Here is a 19,037-nt window from a genome sequence, read left to right on the forward strand (position 1 = left end):
GTGTCTTTTTGAATTATGGTTTTCTCAGGGTATATACCCCGTAGTGGGATTGCTGGGTCATATGGTTGCTCTATTTTTAGTTTTTTAAGGAACCTCCATACTGTTCTCCATAGCGGCTGTGTCAATCTACATTCCCACCAACAGTGCAAGAGGGTTCCCTTTCCTCCACACCCTCTCCAGCGTTTGTTGTTTGTAGATTTTCTGATGCTAGGCATTCTATTTTCAACCCTGCCAGGTTCATGCTGCTAGTAAATGTTTTGCTTGTTTGGGGGGCTGAGTTCACCGGTTTTTCCCTCAACCCTTCAAGGCGGTGGTGATTCAGCTGAAACAGATGCTTGCGATCTAATCTCCAGGGAGCTGAACTAGGACCAGAATCCACTGCTCAGCCCTGGGACCTGCAACCGTGGGCGTATCTCCATCCCACTATTTCTCTTGTTACGAAAAAACCCACTTACTGATTAGGGTCCTCTCGCTAAATGAAGTGGCTTTGAAAACATCTACTTTCATTTCACACATGGTTTCTTTCTCATCTGTGAAATGATTTATCAGATAGATTTACTTGTCTAAATATGCATTTCACCCGATTTTCCTAGGGAGAGAAGGTTATTGGTATCATGGAGGAAAATTCTATAAAATTAGATTATACTGATTTTTCTCTGGGTCAAAAATTGTCTCAACATATGTCAGAACTGATTCCAGAAGTCGTTACAAGGAAGGGAAAATCCATTCAAAGCACGACAGAGGAAACAGCCATAAACCTTGTTTTATTTGGTTGTCTATGTTTCTATGGTACCTTGTCCCTGAAGCACACATCATGATTTCCAGTTCCCAAGACAGTCTCCATCGTGTGCAGTCAGGCGCCTTCCTAAGCTCTGGCCACGTGACTCCAGCCTGTTCCCCCATGACGTCCCCTCCAACTCCCACCCTCCTTCCTTCCTCGAGCCAGGACCCTTGGGGATTCCGTGGGGCCATCACGACAGCAGGAGTGATCAGTCACTGTAAGAAATAACTGCTTAACTTGTGGAGAAGTGAACCAGTCGGATTTAACATTTAACATCCTACGTCCTGAATAATCGGTGATTCAATGAATGAATTCATGCTGGCATAAAGAAACGGATGGATGAATGAATCATTCAGCTAGATTTTAGGATCCTGCAGAGATCCAAACGCTGTGGGGCCGACCCCTCAGGCCTCCCAGGCAGCCCACCCCCTGCACCTGCGTCCCCCTCTTTGCTGCGCACCTGGCCGTGCTTACCTGGAGCTCTGCTTAGCCCTCCAGCTGGTCCCCTAAGTGCCTTCTCACCCACCCTCCACCCAACTTTCTGAAAATTCAGCCTGGTCCAGCAGTGCCCACCTGGTACCCCCATGGTTTCCTGGTTTCCATGAGCCGAGGCGACAGTGTCTGCACTCAGTGTGTGACCTGGATGACCTGGCCCGGCCCCCAGCTGCCCTCTCACCCCCTCGCCTGGCACTCACCCCTCCTCACAGTCTCTCACTGCTGGGCTTTGGCATATCCTATTTGCTGAGACCAGAATTTGCTTTTTCGGATTTTTTTTTTTTTTCTTTTTTTTTTTGCCTGATTCTTAGCTATGCTTTCAGAGTCAACCGAGGAATCATTTCCTCCAGGAAGCCTTCACTGATTTGCTCTTCATCTAATTCCTTCCCTCCTACCCCCCTATCAGATGCATTCCAACAAAAGTACATATTTACTAAAACAAAAAAATCCTAATTTTCATTTATGTTTAAAATGTACTGGGAATTCCCTGGCAGTCCAGTGGTTAGGACTCCACACTTTCACTGCCGAGGGCCCGGGTTCAATGCCTGGTCGGGGAACTAAGATCCCACAAGCCGTGAGCTTGGCCACAAAAAAATAAAAAATAAAAAAAAGTACTTCCCTTTTTAAAGATATAGAGATATGAGATGGCAAAACATTTAGGCTACGGTAGCAAATTATATTCACTATTTGCATATACTTACATCCTCTTATAAATATGTTTAGAAAGCATCAATACTATGGCTGTTATTTCTTACAATGTTAGTTTAAAAAACATTAAATTAAAGCAAGTTATTTAAATTCACAAAATTATAAAATATTCTAAGAACTTCGAAAAGAAAATAATTTTGCTCTCAGGAAGAAAGAGTGTAGCAATGCTTTTCAATCAAATCACTCACCGTCAGGATTTAGTTTTCTTTCCTTGCGATGAGGTAGAAAAGAATTAACATTGGAAATCAGAGAAATGTGTGCATAAAGTCCTGTATGTACACAGAGTTTATTGATTATCTGGACTTAATAATTTTCCATACATTATCTTTAAAATGTACTAAAAAATATAATGCACTTGTTACTTTTGCAACTTCAGATTTTTCTTCTTTGCTTATGGTTTCCAAGAAACACTTTGACAATTTAATGTGGTGTATTTGGACTTACACAAAATGGTTTCCTGTTAGGTATTTCTATTTTCTGGAGAATTCGCCTTTAAGAAAAATTATCCTTTGAAGCATCGTTCAGAAAGGGAAGAGGAGACTGCCTGAAGCCTGTTTGTCTTATGCTATCACTGTCTTTCCCATTCCGTTTGCTAGTGGTTGGTTGATGTTTGCTTTGGACTCATGGTTGAGGACTAAGGTGTTTCCAGCTGAGGAACGTTGGAAAATTCTATGTGTGATACCAGTGATGGTTAAGTTTATGTGTCAACTTGCCAGGCTTGCATGTTTAGTCAAACGTTATTCCGGGTGTTTTCGTGAGGGTGTTTCTTTGACAAGTTAACTTTTGAGTGAATAGACTGAGTGAAGCAGATTGCCCTCCGTAATGTGGGTGGGCCGTGCCCAATCAGTTGAAGGCCTGAACAGAACAAAAAGCTGACCTTCCCCAGAGTAGGAGAGGATTCCCCCTGCCCGACTGTAGGAAATCTGCTTTTTCCTACCTTAGAACTTGAACTGAAACATCAGCTTTTCCTGGGTCTTGGGCCTGCCTGCCTTCGGACTGGAACTTACCCATCAGCTGTCTCTCCCAGCTGGCTGACAGGCCCCCCAGACCTCCGGTCCTGACAGCCCCCGTAGTCACATGAGCCAGTGCCTCACAAGAAACCTCTTTCTCTATGTATGGATACATTCTCTTGGTCTGTTTCTCTGGACGGACGTGACTAATACAGTATCTCCAAAGAATATTTCTTCAGGTTCTGTATTTTAAATGGTCAGAGTATTTACACAGAGAATTTTCACCAGCAGGCCTTCTCTCTCTCTGGCAAAAACCTGGACTTTAACGAGATGGATCAGAATCTTCTGTCCTTGTGGCTGGGGGGACGGGGCAGGGGGAGGGTTCATTAAGATGAAAGGTGCTTTCACAGATGTTGATAAGCTACGTTGAAAATGGTCAATCAGGTAGATCTAAAAGTATGAAAACACTATTCGTTTTCAGAAGGCCGGCGGTTACCAACAATCACGTGACAGGTTTTAGGCACGTCCAGGGAGCTGGCCTACAGGACAGTGTGCTCCCTGTGGACATGCGTGGCCCAGGCTCACACCCAAGGCAGCAAATGCTACCTTCTGGGGGCCACACCCTCCCCTGGGGCCCGGGGACATCAGAGAAAAGAAGTCCCACTTGGCGGTTCAGGTGAGTCCCTGAGAGTGTCCCCGCTGCCAGGACTGGGTTGGCACTGGATGGGTGACTCGTTAACCAGGGCTGTCAGCGTGCCTGAGCCGGAGGGCAAGTGAAATTCTGGTCTAGGAAGAGAACCGAGGGTGGCAGCCGGAGAAGCCAGTGTCCATCACCATAAAGGAGGGAGTGAGAGGCCCAGCATCAGACGCAACCAAGAGACAGTCAGCTGGCTGAGGGAGGGCCCAGGACTCAGCAGGAGCAGAGCTGCAGGGCCCGGAGCTCATCCTGACCGCTGGGTTAAGGGCATGTAGTTCCAGGGAGAAGGTTCCCACCCTCACCTGGCGGGTCTACAGCTGATGCCCTGCAGGAAACTGTAACAAGGAAGCTGGCAACAGTCTCCCCACAGAGGCCACGGGCTCCAGAATTGAGGTCCCCAACCTGGAATCCATGGGCCCCTGGGGGTCCCTAATATATCCAGGAATTCGGGGCCACATGAACTGAGCTGGGATAAAAAGTGGATCTTTATTTTTTCTGACGTCTAACTGTAACTCACAATGCCCTGGGTTAGGAATGCTACGGAACACGCTCACGTTAGCAGTGCGTCTGACTCAGCGTGCGGGAGTGTCAGTTCAGAGTCGCCCTACGATTCCTGCAGGGATCTTGAAAACACCGTTTACGCTCATCAGGCTTTGAAATTACAGTAGTTATTAGTCCCGTCGCCGGATCTCATCATGTACTGCATTAATGGACAGGAACATATCACAAACGTTTTTAACATTTTGATGATTATATCTTATGTAACTTTTTAATCCTCTGCACTTTAGTTTTTGAATTTAAAACGTTGTCTTGAGAAGGAGGGTGTCGGCTTGACCGAGCTGCTGACGGGTCACAGCCCAGCGGCAGGTATCACAGGATTTCTCTGCTCGATGTGTGCAGTTTTCAGTATTTGCAGTATTGGGTTTCCTTATAGATAATCGATATCAGAAATTATTTTAACTTTTACTGTTGACTGTCTTTCCTCCACTGCCACGAGAGCGGGCACCTTTAGGGGCTGTTAAACACTGTATCAGAAACTTCTAGAGCAGGGGCTGGAGTTTACCACCCACGAGTGTTCAGTTTGCATCAAAGGACACAGTACACAACAGGGGGGCAGTATGCATCCAGAGAGGCCCAGGGTTTCTTTGTCCTCTCACTGCTAGTCACAGAGAACATGCCTTCTGATAGCAGCAGCAGCATGTGTGCAAACACCGCAGGGCGAGGAGGCCCGAGGTGTGCTCGGGGTGGGGTCTTTCATGGTGCACTGATGGCGCGCTGGCCACACGGGCACCTGCAGCTACATGACCAGTCTTACCCCACCAGGCTCTGGTGAAAGCAGCTGGAGATCACAAATGCCACTGTCACTACTAAGCAAGGCTGCCACTCACAGGCTGGCACATCCTGCCCAAGACAGTGCACAAACCCATGGTCCTGGGGCGTCGTTGATCTTTGGTTACTGTATTCCCTAGTATCAGCCAAGGTCAGGACCACACTTGGGCACTTTGGGATTTGCTGCCGCTGAGTTTCGATTTGCCCAGTCTCCTGATCTGTACACCTGGGCTGTACAGGGCTCAGTAAATATTTGTTGAATGTAAGAATGGTTGACTTGAGAATTTACAGTGTATGAAATATTTAAATCTATTTACACTAACAGTTTGCACTCACTTAATATTTAAAATTCAGTATTTAAACTCCCCCTCTGCTAAGCCCTTTGCTCAGACCTCCCGTTCTGCTTTTTCTCTCGATGTTTTTCTTTGGACGGTACCAACTCATGGTACCCACCAACTTCTTTATCAGATATTCAGTGTGACATGTGAGTGGATCACCTACAACTTAGCTGGGCAAGAAATAACACAGTAGTTTATTTTCTTTAAATCGGTTCAGTACCAATTCTGAGTGTCCCACCCCTCCTGCCTGATATTCAGCCTTGGTCATTTTGGGGTGAACCCACGGCATTACAAGGCTAGGACTCCCATGTGGCATCAAGGCATCTGGAGGCCCCCGGTCACGGACACCCGCTGCCCTAAGGTCTCCGTGTCCCTTTCCGCGTGGCCTCAGGGTTCTTGGGCCTCCACTGCATGGTCAGGACTCAGCTTCTCAGAGACGCACAGATTCTCCTCCTGCCGCCATTCTCTGCAGAACTCTGCTCTCTGCCCTCTCCCCGCTGACCCCTAGGCAGCCTCTGTTGAGTCTAGGTTTTTACCAAAGTCAAGACAAGGTTAAGCTGGAGTTACCTTCCCCCAACAAAATCTTTGCAGAGAGGAACCCCAGAGCTGCTTGCAACGGGAAGGATTGTGGGAAAAGACATACAAATAATATCCCGAAGTTTTATCCTGCAATGTAGGTCAAGTGCAGAGGTTTTCCCAGAATGGCAGCAACCCATGCCTGTTAATTACTCCTCAGATGACATCTGAGAACTTCTGAAAAGAGGTCCTTAGCTGCCCACTAATTGCAAAATCATTTCAGGTTATCCTTCCAATTTTGATTTTGATTCCCTGAAAAGGTAAGAATTATTCAGGCATATAACTGAATTTGAGGGAACTGCCTTTCTCTAACATTGAGGATGTCCAAAAGCCAAATACACATAGCTCAAAATATTTTTTAAGTGAGGAAAAAATTCCACCGCTAACTTCCTTTTGCCTTTACGAAGATACTGGAGCTATTCAAAACTCGACCTTATAGTTAGTGCTGGCTGGTTATCATTTATTTTCAGTAGAGGTATTAGGCCAAAACAGAATTTGTTTAGGCCATTTTAACATTCCCAGGTTTGGAGGAAGAGATTGAATGCGGTTGAGGTTAATCTTTCAACCCCTTTTCAGAAGCCAAGAAAAGTAGAGTGCTACACACATATACATGGTGGGCTTGGTTTATGGTTTTAGGGATTTGGGTTATATCTGCCTGGATTCCTTTCAGATGACAGATAGGTGGCAGTGAAACATAGTAAGGAAGTAGTTCTGTGGACCATAGGAAACACATATTCATATGTGTAAAGCATTCCTTTATAAAATAAATAACATTGGATTTATTTCATCCTAACATAGCCACTAAGATGCAGAGCCATGCTGTGCTTTTTAAACACAAATAATGGGAGAGCTTTGAAATTCCCAGCGGATTTATCGTAAAGAACATTTATACTTCTGTTTATCGGTTTATTACTTTTTGGAAGTCTATTACTTTTTTACATAAGGAAGAATGAACTGATTGATCGTATCCAGTGTTACCATGAGTGTAAGACATAAGAAGGGAAAGGTTCGCCAGCTAAGGAACAGTGCTCGTTTCTGGCATGAACAGGTGTAGGTCCGCTGAATTCCTGGAGAAAAACCCATACGGCAAATACGGGGCAAGGCCACCTTTCCAGTTCTTTAAATTGTCTGTGTGTGCTGTGATCGCTTTCTCTAATGGACAGTTGGTGTTTTCTTTATCGGTTTATGGGTTTATAGCAGGTCTTTCCTGCACTGCCATTTTGATCAGTCACACAATCAACGGAATCAGATCCACAGATTTTTATTTTGTGTCTGAAGTCTCTAAAGTACTAAAGAGACGCTTCATGAAATGAAGGGAAACAGAATTTGAAATAGATTTAGAAGCTCTGGACACATCTGCAAATAGATAATCACCATGCTCAAATTTTCTCTGCTAATACTTGGTAGTTAACATTTGATCCCTATGGTGAGTTATTACAAAGTGGGCTATGATTCACGAAATGCTCTAAGTTCTCTTCTCTTCCGAATATTTACGGCATGGACTTAGATCCTAACTGTGGGACAGAGAAGTCTCCTCCCACACACTCTTTCCTGCAGACTGAGGCTTAGCTGTCACTGTGAGGGAATTTTCTGGAAGGCTTGTACTAGGTGGCAGACGGTGGCAAAAGGAAATGAGTTACTTTGGCACTTGGGGTCATTGAAGAGGCAGGTGCTGTGTGCTTCTCAAAGGATGCTCAGAGCCTACATCTGCATCCCTCGTATGTAGATGACAGGAGCGTGGGGACAGAGTCTCTGAAGCAGAGATACTTGGGAAAGGACAGATACAGGCTCCATTACTATTGCTCCAAATCTAGGTCTCCATACCCACTTCTGCCAAGAAAATCCCCACTCAGCATAATTCTGGCATCACACGGCAAGCATCTGGGGAGTAGTGCTAACAAAGAAACCCGTTCACTCTCTCAAACCTACAACCCAAGGTCCAAGTGCTGAAGCCAATAGGATTGACAGGTGTCCTGCGTGGCTGAAACGGGGAACCCGCTAGGTTCCATGTGTTCAGTGGGCAGCCCTGAGGCTGGCAGAAATGAGCGAGACCTGTCACAGCAGCGGGAAAGTCCCATGGGAGTCCAGGGTCCTCAGCGTCAAGGCTAGAGCGTCTTCCAGCTCAGCTCAGCTCAGCTCTTGATCAGCGACCCCAGCTGTCCTGGTCTTCAGTCAGGTGTCAGCTCCATCGTCAGGGAGGCCCAAAGCCCCAGGGTGCCCAGAGGGTGGAGGTCACAGAGGCAGCTGTGGGCAACTGGACTTCCATCCCTCGCGAGGATGGTCCACGTGGCCCTTCAGCTCCTGCCTGCAGTGCTCGGCCACCAGACACCTCACACGCCGCCCTGATGTCTTTGTTCACTGCGCGAATCCGCAGAACCACCGGGGCAGGTGGAGTCTTCTCCCCACTGAGAGTTAGACGCAGGAAAATGCCTGATTGACTGGGCACCTTCCAGGCTGCAGAAAAGCTTCTGTTTCTAGTCTCAGTCTGGATTTGTGCTCATCAGAGCCAAATATGAAAGGTTAGGGAGAAGAAAGATGGATGCTGTCCTGCAGGTGTGGACGCCCACGGCAAGCCCCGCCCACACTCCAGGCACTTAGAAGCCCTGCCCGTGACTGGAGATCAGGGAGTTCCTTTTCTGAAGTCCCATTTGAATGATTACTCTTTTCCCTTCAGTTAAGTTGGCTTTTTTTCTAGTCATGCATTCATTAACATGCAGGTGTGGAATTTAGAGATGTTTGTGTTTCTTTCTCTCTCTCCTTTAAGAAAATAATTCCATGAACCTGGTGCTAACTGAATATTAAACTAGAAAAGTCAATTGGGTTTTATACACACCGTGGTACTTTTCACAAACATGTCATGAAGTTGCACTTGGAGTCTGTCACCTAGAGCATCCTGTGTGTTTTAATGATGCGTCTGGCTCAGTGTCTCCTCTCCTGGGACAAAAGACCAGGAAAGCCAGGATTTCCTCACTCTTGGGTCCCCATGGCCTGGAATGTGCTAAACATTGAAGAAATAGTTGTGAGTTTTTAATGAAAACAATGAACAAACGGGTTAATTAGTAAGGGATGTTTTCCTCTCTGAGCTGCCCTCAGGTGGTAGCGCTGTTCCCAGTGCAGGTGGTTTTCACTCTGTGATTGATGTTACGAGTTTAGAGCTGAGAATAAAACTTTTCATGTAACATTGACAGCACACTGCAGTCACCAGCAAACACCCAGGGACGCACGGATCAGCAAACCAGCCCTTTGTGGGGACTCATTTAGAACCTCTTTGTGCTTCATTACAGACTCTGCGTCATCTGTTTTCCAGCTCCAGGTGTCAGAGTCAGGTTTTCTTTTTAATAAAGAATATCGTGGGAGGTGGAGCCCAGGAATGGAAGGCAGCTGGCAGACCGACACGTTGCCAGCAGTTTCTGAAAAGCACAGTAAATGGCCACTTTGGTCCATGTCTCATCTCCTCCCTGTTTTATCTCAGGGCCGGGCTCGGGGATGACTCACTGTGCAGTCTCCATGCCAACCTCTCCTCTCAATGCACCCTCTCCTGCAGGCCAGGGAGGGACACGATTTCCTGGAGATCAGAGGCTGCAGTGAGCCCTTCACGCTGTTAGAGGCCTCTGGTTTTCAGGGTCCCATTATTAATGGGGAATTCAGAGCAGATATAGTTCCATGGCCAGGACGAAGCAGGAGTTCACAGACACGTTGTCTTTGCACAGTATTTGTCCTTGTGCTGGGTCTGCAAGCTTTGTAAGGGAGTTGGATCCATCCTTTGCAGAAGGTGAGCGGGGCCTGGAGCCCCATGGCCGCTGACGGCCGTCTCACTGCGTCCAGGCAGAGGCGCTACACCCCATCCCACGCCCCTAGTGGCTGCCAGCATCCTGGCCGCACGAGCTGTTCGTGCTCAAACTGTTAGTGGTTACTGATTCAAGCAGGCTCAGAAAGGTCACCGGGAAGCCCCCAGCCGGGAGCTCTGATTTATTGGCACAGCTGACTGCTTGATCTCAACGCGGCACACACAGAAGATGCCTCTGACGCTTGTCCTGTGCGTCAGGATCGATGACTGTGTATCTGTTTCTACTGCAGTCACCTTGAGATTGTGACTACGTTGTCCGTATTAGAGGTTTGGGGGGTCTTCCAACCTTCTTACGGAACTTTCCGGGAGAAGTAGACAGTATTTAGGATGTATTCATTAGACGCTGAGCATCAGTAGGTGTAAATAGCTCAGAAGTTATGGGTTGATTTTACCCTTGAAAGTAGCATCAGCTTTATCATTTTATTTATTTTTTCATTGGAAGGTCGTTTTCTTTCCTTGAGTCAAGAGACAGTAGTGTAGTTAACTCTGGATACTTTAACTCCAGTGGGTCACAGCTACATACTCCTTATTTGCCATGAGCAGACATGAAAATCGGTGATTTCACCATCAAACAAAACCCCACCCAAGAATTACCCCCTCCCACATCTTGGTGGTAAAAATACAATTCTGGCACAATTTTAATGTAGACTTTATTCACGATTAAACGTCCCAAGTGAAACAAAGAGCAGCCCACATATTGCTTGTGAGGACAGGACAGCGCCTTCCACTACTTGATCTGCAAATTCTCCACGAACAGATTGACCCAAGTCACCCAGTTGTGTCCCTGTGATTGGTCTGTCAGCTTTTCCACAGAAATAAATCATTCTTTTCAAAAAATTTTTTCATCTAAGTTTAAAGCCTCCCATTCTCAAAAGACGCGGGACACGGTTGTGTCACACTGGACACTTGATTTGGGGGGGGGGGTGGGGGGAGAGACACCCTCTGCTACCCGTACGTTTTCATCGTTTTGTCTTGTTATCTGATCTCTGTAAGCTCAGCGCTTACCGTCATTATAATCAATTCCCTGTTGTGTTACCGTTTTGTTTACTGCCTGGGCCCTTGAACACTCAGAATTCTGTACTTAGAAACTTATCTGATTCTTCACATCCTTAAAGGTTGGCTCATTCTCAGTTTTTTTTTCAGAAAATCCAAGTTCTTCTTGTGCAAAGTGAGTTTTAAATATTTAAAATGAAAACAGGAAGTGTCTCAAACCGTGAAACAGCTGTCATCACTTCATTTTACTGTCTGCAAGATGTTAGATGCTGGTTAGACTATAATTTCTTGCCAATTAACACATCCGAGGTAGATGTCTGTGCCACCAGCCCATCAATGTTGCCCCAGAACTTGGGGGACCCAGGCAAGTTTTTGTAACTTTAGGGAAACCACTGTGTGCACCCCGGTGGGATAAGACTTCTGTGTCCTGTTTGATCTACACTTATGTTTTGAGACTAACATTAATTAAAGTGTCAAAATAGCTTTAATGTTTTATGTCGAATCTTTGCCTTTGGTTTGGTTTCTCCAGTATCCAGACTCTCATTAGACATTCATGGGCTTGATGACTGTAATTCCTTTTATGCTGTTATCTTTGAAGTTCTAATTAAGAGTGCAGTGAATTTAAGTGTCGCTGTTACATTCATATAGAACGGCGATGCCTGACTTTCAAAAAATATTTTATCTTGATTACGTATTTATATGACAGAATGCTAATTTTTAAATTTCCTTTTTGGCTTGCAAATGACTTGTAAGGACTGAATTCAGAAATGGTGTCCAGAATTCCAGGTGTGGAGGGATAACTAGGCACGCATTTAAAGTAACGATGTATTCACATTTGAGATTACTCAGAGCCATGTGGAAGTATAGACTGAGCAGCAGTGTCTCATCCCATTCAAGTTAGTTTACCTCCAATAAGATGTGTTTCTCCAAATTCTCCGTCAGTAGATTTGCTAACCCAACACTTTGAAGACCTAAAGGGAAGTCCTTATGACCGATGTCCTCTGCTTTATGTCATCTGTTGAACAGATGGGGGCTGCTCATACTGATTCAACTTTGCCTGGAGAAAACCTCTAGACCAGCACCGTCCAGCAATGAGAATGTTCTCTGGCCTCTGTCCAGTACTGTCCCCATTGGCTGTTCGTGACTCTTGAGCAGTTGAAATGCAGCTCAAATGCGGAGGAACTGATGTTTAAGTGGAGTTGAGGTGTTTAGATATTTCAGAAGTTTAGGTCATTTAAATTTGGCTCCGGGCTATGCTATTGGACAAAGCCGTCTGGAATGCGGCCCTTCTCACGCAATCAGGATAAATCATCTACGAGGTTTTGGGCACAGTTCACTTGGCCAGCAGGGTCAGCTGCAGCCTCTCCCCATCTGCCCAGCTCACACCCTCCTGACCAGGGCTTTGAGCCACTTCTTCAGAAAGGGTCCCAATGAGATTAACTCAATCCCGCATATATATACCGCATATATCTGGGAAAGTACAGTTTTCACCTGCCTCTAACGTGGTTCTCATTCCGCTCTAACAGGGAAGAGAAACATGTCCCTTAAGTATCACTACTATTAGTTTAGTACAATTTTCATAGAAATCTCCCTAAAATGTATTATATGCATGGCTCCTTCCATCTTAAATAGTGTAATTAACCTTTTCTTGGTGGCACAAAGTCTCACATTGGTATCAATAGACTCAGGAGAGAAGGCACGTCACAGAGCCGCTGCTTTCTGTCACCCCCATTATTTTCAGGGTGAGTCTCACCAACTCATCTGATCCCCAAGACATAAGCAGAGTCCAGACTAACTCAGGAAATGGATTAAAACACAAGTGCCTTTTAATCTCTCTCCCTAGAATCAGGAAGCCACTCGAAAATCTCCAGGGATTTTCACAGCATTAGACACATGGTGAAAGAGATCGATGACAGGCTTTTAAACTCAAAAGAATGTTCCTGCCTGGACGCAATTAAAAAATAAGAATAGAGTAGTCAGGCCGTCAGACACCTAAAGATGTTAAGTAATCATTTCATTTTTTACTTCAAAATTTATCTTCGATCACTTTTATTGAAACAAATCTTGGGATGTTTCGAAATCTCTCTGTTGATTCATCTGCTTTTTGAAGCTGTATACACTTTGACAGAATTACATTGCTAAGTTAAAATTAAAATTTTCATTCGTATATAATGTTTGTCTGACCTACATGTAGAAAATGATAGATGATACAGCCTGTAACTAACAATGAGCTCACTCATTATTACCTAAACTGTTCAACTGAATAATCGAATATTTTTCTTGAATGTGTAAAATGTTACCTATAGTGGTTTATTTTAATCCGTGGCAGCAAATTAACATGCTCAAATTAGCATTTTTAGTCCTTTCTTTACTATGTTTCCCAGCTTCTAATTCTAATTCTAAGGAGGCGTTTAAGAATATACAATTCTACTCCATGAGATTGTAGGTACCAACATGTATTGGTCAAAAGAATGGACTTATGAATGAGTACACTGATACACTTTATTTTTCAAAAATTCTGTCACCGTGTTATTTTACTTATCTAAGGTAGTTCGTGTACATTAATTTTTATTTACCCAAGACTGACAACCGACGCTTAATTTTTAAATTATCCAATTCAAAAGCATGCAGTTGACCAAGAATATAAAAGTGTTGCCTTGTCAGCAGTAAACAGCCTCATTCAAAGTCACACGAGGGATCACATCGTGTGCCTATAGGGCCTGAGAGGGTGGCAAAAGGGACATTCAAAATGTGTGTTAAACGCCTGTCTTACGTCTGAAGCTACAAACCCCATTTGGACTTCTGTACTCATGTGTACTAATGGATCTGATATCTGGGTGCCTGGAAATTTTTATGTGTGTTTTCTGAATGTGTTTCTTTAACTTGTGTAAATTTATTCTCAAAACGTTAGGTAGTGCCTATTTATTTCATTATAAATGTATGTGTTGGATTTTCACTGGAGCCATTTCAAGGGGAATCAAGTGACAAGTGATAAATACATTCGGGGGCTTAAAACTGTCCCACCCTTGCACATACTTCCCCCATCGAGAAGATGGTGATTGGATCCCAGGGGGTGGGACATCCTCACGTGTTCAGCCGGAACGGTCCCTGGGCCACTCAGCTAAACGTCGGCCCACATGTCTTCAGGGGAGCCCCACGTTCTGGGGGGACGTCACGTGGTCGTCCCCTGGAACAGATCATGGAAGCGTGGCAGCCCTGGATCTCCACAGCCAGTGGTGCAAACCAGCCGGCAAGGCTGCCGGGACCCGAGTCTACACTGCCTACCTGAGGACAGCTGCCTCAGAGGATGGCGGGGGATTAGATGCAGGGGTCCCATCCAGAATACCCCAGGGATTAGAGCAGGCTGAGCCGGGTCGAGGTCAGGGAAAGGAGGAAGGAGTCTCTCTAGTCGGCAGCTGGGGGGGTGTTGGGTCCCGTCCTGCCGCTGACTCTCTGGCTGCCCTCAGGAAAATGTTTAAAGATACTGGAACCTCCGTTTTCTCATCTGGGAAATGGAAGAACAAGTGCCATCAACGGGCAAGGTTGCTCTGCAGCTTCCATGAGGCTAAAGGGTGGAGAGCTCAGATGGCCACAGAGACGCTCTCCCAGTTATAGCCGTGCCCCTGGGTGTGCTCCTGGCGGGGTGCACACTGATCGTTCTTCCCCGAGGCTGTGTCTCATAAACACCCCTACGGTGACCTGGTAACAGCCTCCGAAGAAATGAGGTGGCGCCGAGTGCTGGTTGCTGTGGGTGTTTGTCTTTCTATCCATTGGGGAAGGAGCCATGAGCAGCTGTAAGCGACCTCCGCTGTCAGGGCCGCCCTCCCCGAGACCGCGCTCCGCCGCCCCTGCGTGAGCTTTGTTCCCCGTCATCCTCGCGACCGCAGATAAGTGACGTTGTGGCTGCTTCCCATTTACAGATGAGCAAACTGAGGCTGAGAGAAGGCAGCTTACATCACTTACATCACTTTATGTCTGAAGCAAGGAAGATTTACTGTAGCTCTAAAAGAACCAGAATGGAAATATGGGAGATTTCCCTTTCTTTTTTAAAAATTTATTTATTTTTTATGGAAGTATAGTTAATTTACAATGTTGTGTTGGTTTCATGTGTACAGCAAAGTGATTCAGATATATATACACATATATATTCGTTTTCATATTCTTTTCCATTATAGTTTATTGCAAGATATTGAATATAGTTCCCTGTGCTATACAGTAGGACCTGTTGTTTATCTAGTTTATATAGAGTAGTTTGTATGTGATAATCCCAAACTCCTAATCTATCCCTTCCCCTTTGTTAACCATGAGTTTGTTTTCTATGTCTGACTCTGTTTTTGTTTTGTAAATAAGTTCATGGTATCATATTTTAGATTCCATGTATAAGTGATACCATATGATATTTGTCTTTCTCTGTCTGGCTTACTTCATTTAGCATGATAATCTCTAGGTGGCAAGATTTCATTGTTTTTTATGGCCGAGTAATATTCCATTGTATGTATGTACCACATCTTTACCCATTCCTCTGTCGATGGACATTTAGGTTGTTTCCATGTCCTGGCTCTTGTAAATAATGCTGCTCCGAACATAGGGACGCATGTATCTTTTCAAATTAGAGCTTTTGTCTTTTCTGGGTATGTGTCCAGCAGTGGGATTGCAGGATCATATGGTAGCTCTATTTTTAGTTTTTAAGGAACCTCCACACTGTTCTCCATAGTGGCTGCACCAGTTGACATTCCCACCAACAGTGCAGGCAGGTTCCCTGTTCTCCACGCGCTCTCCAGCCGGTGACTTTCGTGCCCACGGGGAAGAAGCTGCAAATTCCAAGCATCCGGAGTCACAGCATCCACAGGTTGACGGCGTGTTTGGTTTGTTTTTTTTTACCATCTTTATTGGAGTAGAATTTCTTTGCAATGGTGTGTTAGTTTCTGCTTTATAACAAAGTGAATCAGCTATACATATACATATATCCCCATATCTCCTCCCTCTGGCGTCTCCCTCCCACCCTCCCTATCCCACCCCTCTAGGTGGTCACAGAGCACCGAGCTGATCTCCCTGTGCTATGCGGCTGCTTCCCACTAGCCATCTATTTTACATTTGGTAGTGTATATATGTCCATGCCACTCTCTCACGTCGTCCCAGCTTACCCTTCCCCCTCCCCGTGTCTCAAGTCCATTCTCTATGTCTGTGACAGCATGTTTTTATAAAACATTCACCAGTTAATGTTCTTGAAGAGGCAGGTATTCTTTGCTTTGCAGTTTTCCTCTCTTGGAGCAGTTCCTTAGCCTGGTGATGGGGCCGGGCTCCCTGACTCCTAGGACCTTGTGTCCTAGTGACCTGGGCCCCATGGGAACGATGCTGGGCTTTCAGCAAGCCCGTTCAGTCCTGGGTGTGCTCTGAGGGGGCCTGGCAGGGCCGCGACGGTAGGTGTGCAAGGGAGGTTAAAAGGCTGCGTCGAGCAGGTCTGGCGGTCCCGAGGCTTTGCAGGCTTTAGAGGACAGGACAGAGGGCGGGACCAGGGCAGGAGGGACTGCAGGGTCGGTGGTGGGTGCCTTGTGATTGACTGAACCCGGATGGCCAGAGGTCTGCTTAAACCAAAGTGTTTTAGCCACTAGGACAGCACAGGTGGACAGGCCTGCTGAGAGGATGTTGAAGGTGCCCTTAAGAAGCGGACTTGAGGCACAAGGACCCTGGGGTGTGGATGACGTTCCGGGGGAAACAGGAAGAGCCACTTGCAGCCCCACGTCCGGGAGGGCCACTTCCTTCGGCTGGCGACACAGCCTCCGGACTCGGGCTTATTTAGAACAGCAACTAGTGGTAAGTGCTGGAGGTTGGGAGCCTTTCCTTAAACACCGGAATCTCCCACAGTAAAGCCCTGAATAAAGTCAGCTTTCCACAGTTTTCCTCTAGAGCTTGGTGAGTGTCTTTAAAGAGAATGCTTTTAGAGGTTTCTCGGGTGTAAACCATATTCAAAGCCCATTTTTCTAATAATCGTGTGCCCCCCTGTGCTTCCTACCCTTCAGCGCCTCTTTCCCGTGCATCCTTTCGAAAATGTGTGCATTTCATAAATTTTCATGCGAAGTTGTTATGTCTCAAGATCATCCTGACATGACAAACTCATTTTGTTTTATTTGCCTGTGTTCATCTGGGATGACATTTGAGGCTTTATTTCTTGGGAAAATCCATTCACGCAGATTTAAAAATCACTGGCGCAGAGGGTAAAGGTTAGGAATGTTGGTTGAAGTCCCCACAAACAGGAGAGGAAATGGTGCATTTCCACACCGCAGCAGGATGGTGATCCCCGGGCACAGTGTCTGGAGGCCCTGAAAGGAAACAGCTGCTCCGTCTGTCCTCACGGACGAGGCTCGGCCCTCCCAGGCCGTCCTCCTGGGCACGTCTGGTCCCCAGGCCAACAGCCCCCGACGCCTGCACCCTGCGTGGGTGTGCATGCTTTGCGTGGTGATGAGGGTGCCCGGGTCCCTCTTGGAAACACTTCTGCCAATCCTTCCTTCCAGGTAAAGAAACACGACCAGCACCTATGGAAAACCCATTCCTTCAGAGCAGATGTGATATATTCCTGCTGTGAAAATTGGTAACACCCAGAGCCCAGCAAATATATCTGATGAATTTTGGGTGCCTTCTAAGAGGCATTTAATATCATTTCATGTCGAATTGCACTTATTTTCTTTGGGGGGTTTACTGTCAGCGTCATGTGTAGAACTCCAGTGTGTGCAGGGCTCAGAGGAGGCGAAGTGGTGGTTATGAACCAGGTAGACGTGGAGACCCGGGTCCCTTCTCAGTTGCCTCCTACGGTTTGTACCCAGGGAGCGTGTACTTATGGGGAGCAAAGAGCTTTCTGATACTGTGTGTTTTCCTCCGTGATTAAAAGAATACCTGTTCATCAGAAGCGTTGGTAGGAATGATGCCCGTGGTTAAAATGTGCGTCTCATCTTTCTTCATTCACAGGTTTTCTTTACAATATATTCCATCTTAGGCTGGATAGAATCGAGTAGGCCCCGCTTTTTTAACTTGGAGTTATAAGCATCTCGCCTGCTACCATGACCGGCGTGTAGACGATGGTGTGGCTTCCTCCTGCCCTGCTGAGTCAGACGTTACTTATTCTGCTGGATTTGGGGGTGTTTTTATAATCTTTCGCGGTTATACACACATCCCTGTCGACTCTCTCTGAGCATAAAGGGTTTTCCCCACACTCTGCCTCATTTTGCTAGGCTAGACGTCGGGGAGAGACCTGCCCAGTGGCCAAGGGAGGGCTCGGTCGTGGACCAGATTCCCTGCGGGCGGCGGGGCCCCGGCCCCGCTGACGGGCCTCTGTCTCTCTTCCAGCCGTGTCCTACACCAACTACAAAAAGACGCCACCGCCCGTCCCCCCCCGCGCCACCTCCAAGCCTCTGATCTCAGTGACGGCGCAGAGCAGCACCGAGTCCACGCAGGACGCCTACCAGGACGGCCGCGCCCAGAGGATGGCCCCGTGGCCCCAGGACGGCCGCGGCCTCTACAACTCCACAGACAGTCTGGACAGCAACAAGGCCATGAGCCTGGCCCTGGAGACGGCCGCGGCCCAGCGCCATGCCGCCGAGGGCCAGGGCGGCTCGGCGCGGACCAGTGACAAGGCCACCCTCGTGTCCAAGGCCGAGAGCTTCCTCCAGAGCCGGCGCTCCTCCATCGGGGTCCAGGTACCTCCCGCGTGCCCCCCACGGTGACACAGACCAAGCACTGCTGGCCTTGGCCCGGGCCCTCGCAGGGACCCCGCGGGGGCCAGAGGATCCAGAGCCTGGGCCCGGCCTTCAGGGGAGGCCGGCCTGTGGGTGCAGCGGGCGGGATGCCCCGGCCAGGCCCACCCGCCACCCGGAGGGCCCCCCCCCCCCAGGCATTTCCAGGGGCTGCCAGCTGCTTGGAGAGTATGGAAATAGGTTATTCTGACACTTAAGAAGGAGGTTTTGTGGTTGAAACCTGATTTTTAGTCTTGTGGCCGAGCAGTAGAGTGGGGAGGAAGGGCATTGGGACCAAAGGTGAATGACAGGGAAGGGCTGCTTGTACGAAAAAGGGGCTCACAGCCACTCGAGGTGACCCCGAAAGTCCCCGTGCCGACCCCAGGACGCTGGTGGGTTAGCTCTGGTTCACTGTGTTCTGAGCACTGAGGGCCGAGCCACCTCCGCTCAGGCCGCAGAGGCTGCCCCTGCGCCAGCTCCCACCACCGCGTCCACTTGGGCGCAGGGGCGGGGAAGGCGCCTGGCTAGGAAGAGCACCATCCAGCTCCTGCCCCAACCCGGGGATGGCCCAGGACAGGCCTCGCGCGGACCACGTT

The 19,037-nt window shown here is 47.3% G+C and overlaps 1 protein-coding gene across 1 annotated transcript in view; it reads left to right on the forward strand.

Moving 5' to 3' along the window:
• The window catches only part of DLGAP2 (DLG associated protein 2), a 135,507-nt gene that overhangs the window by 90,205 nt on the left and 26,265 nt on the right, over window positions 1-19,037 (forward strand). The window contains exon 6 of the mRNA XM_029226495.1: window positions 18,056-18,405. Coding sequence (XP_029082328.1) covers window positions 18,056-18,405 — 350 coding nt within the window. The remainder of the gene's footprint in view (window positions 1-18,055; window positions 18,406-19,037) is intronic.

Source organism: Monodon monoceros, unplaced genomic scaffold, assembly GCF_005190385.1.
Source record: "Monodon monoceros isolate NGI ecotype Baffin Bay Population unplaced genomic scaffold, NGI_Narwhal_1 Super_Scaffold_17, whole genome shotgun sequence".
Lineage (NCBI taxonomy): Eukaryota > Metazoa > Chordata > Mammalia > Artiodactyla > Monodontidae > Monodon > Monodon monoceros.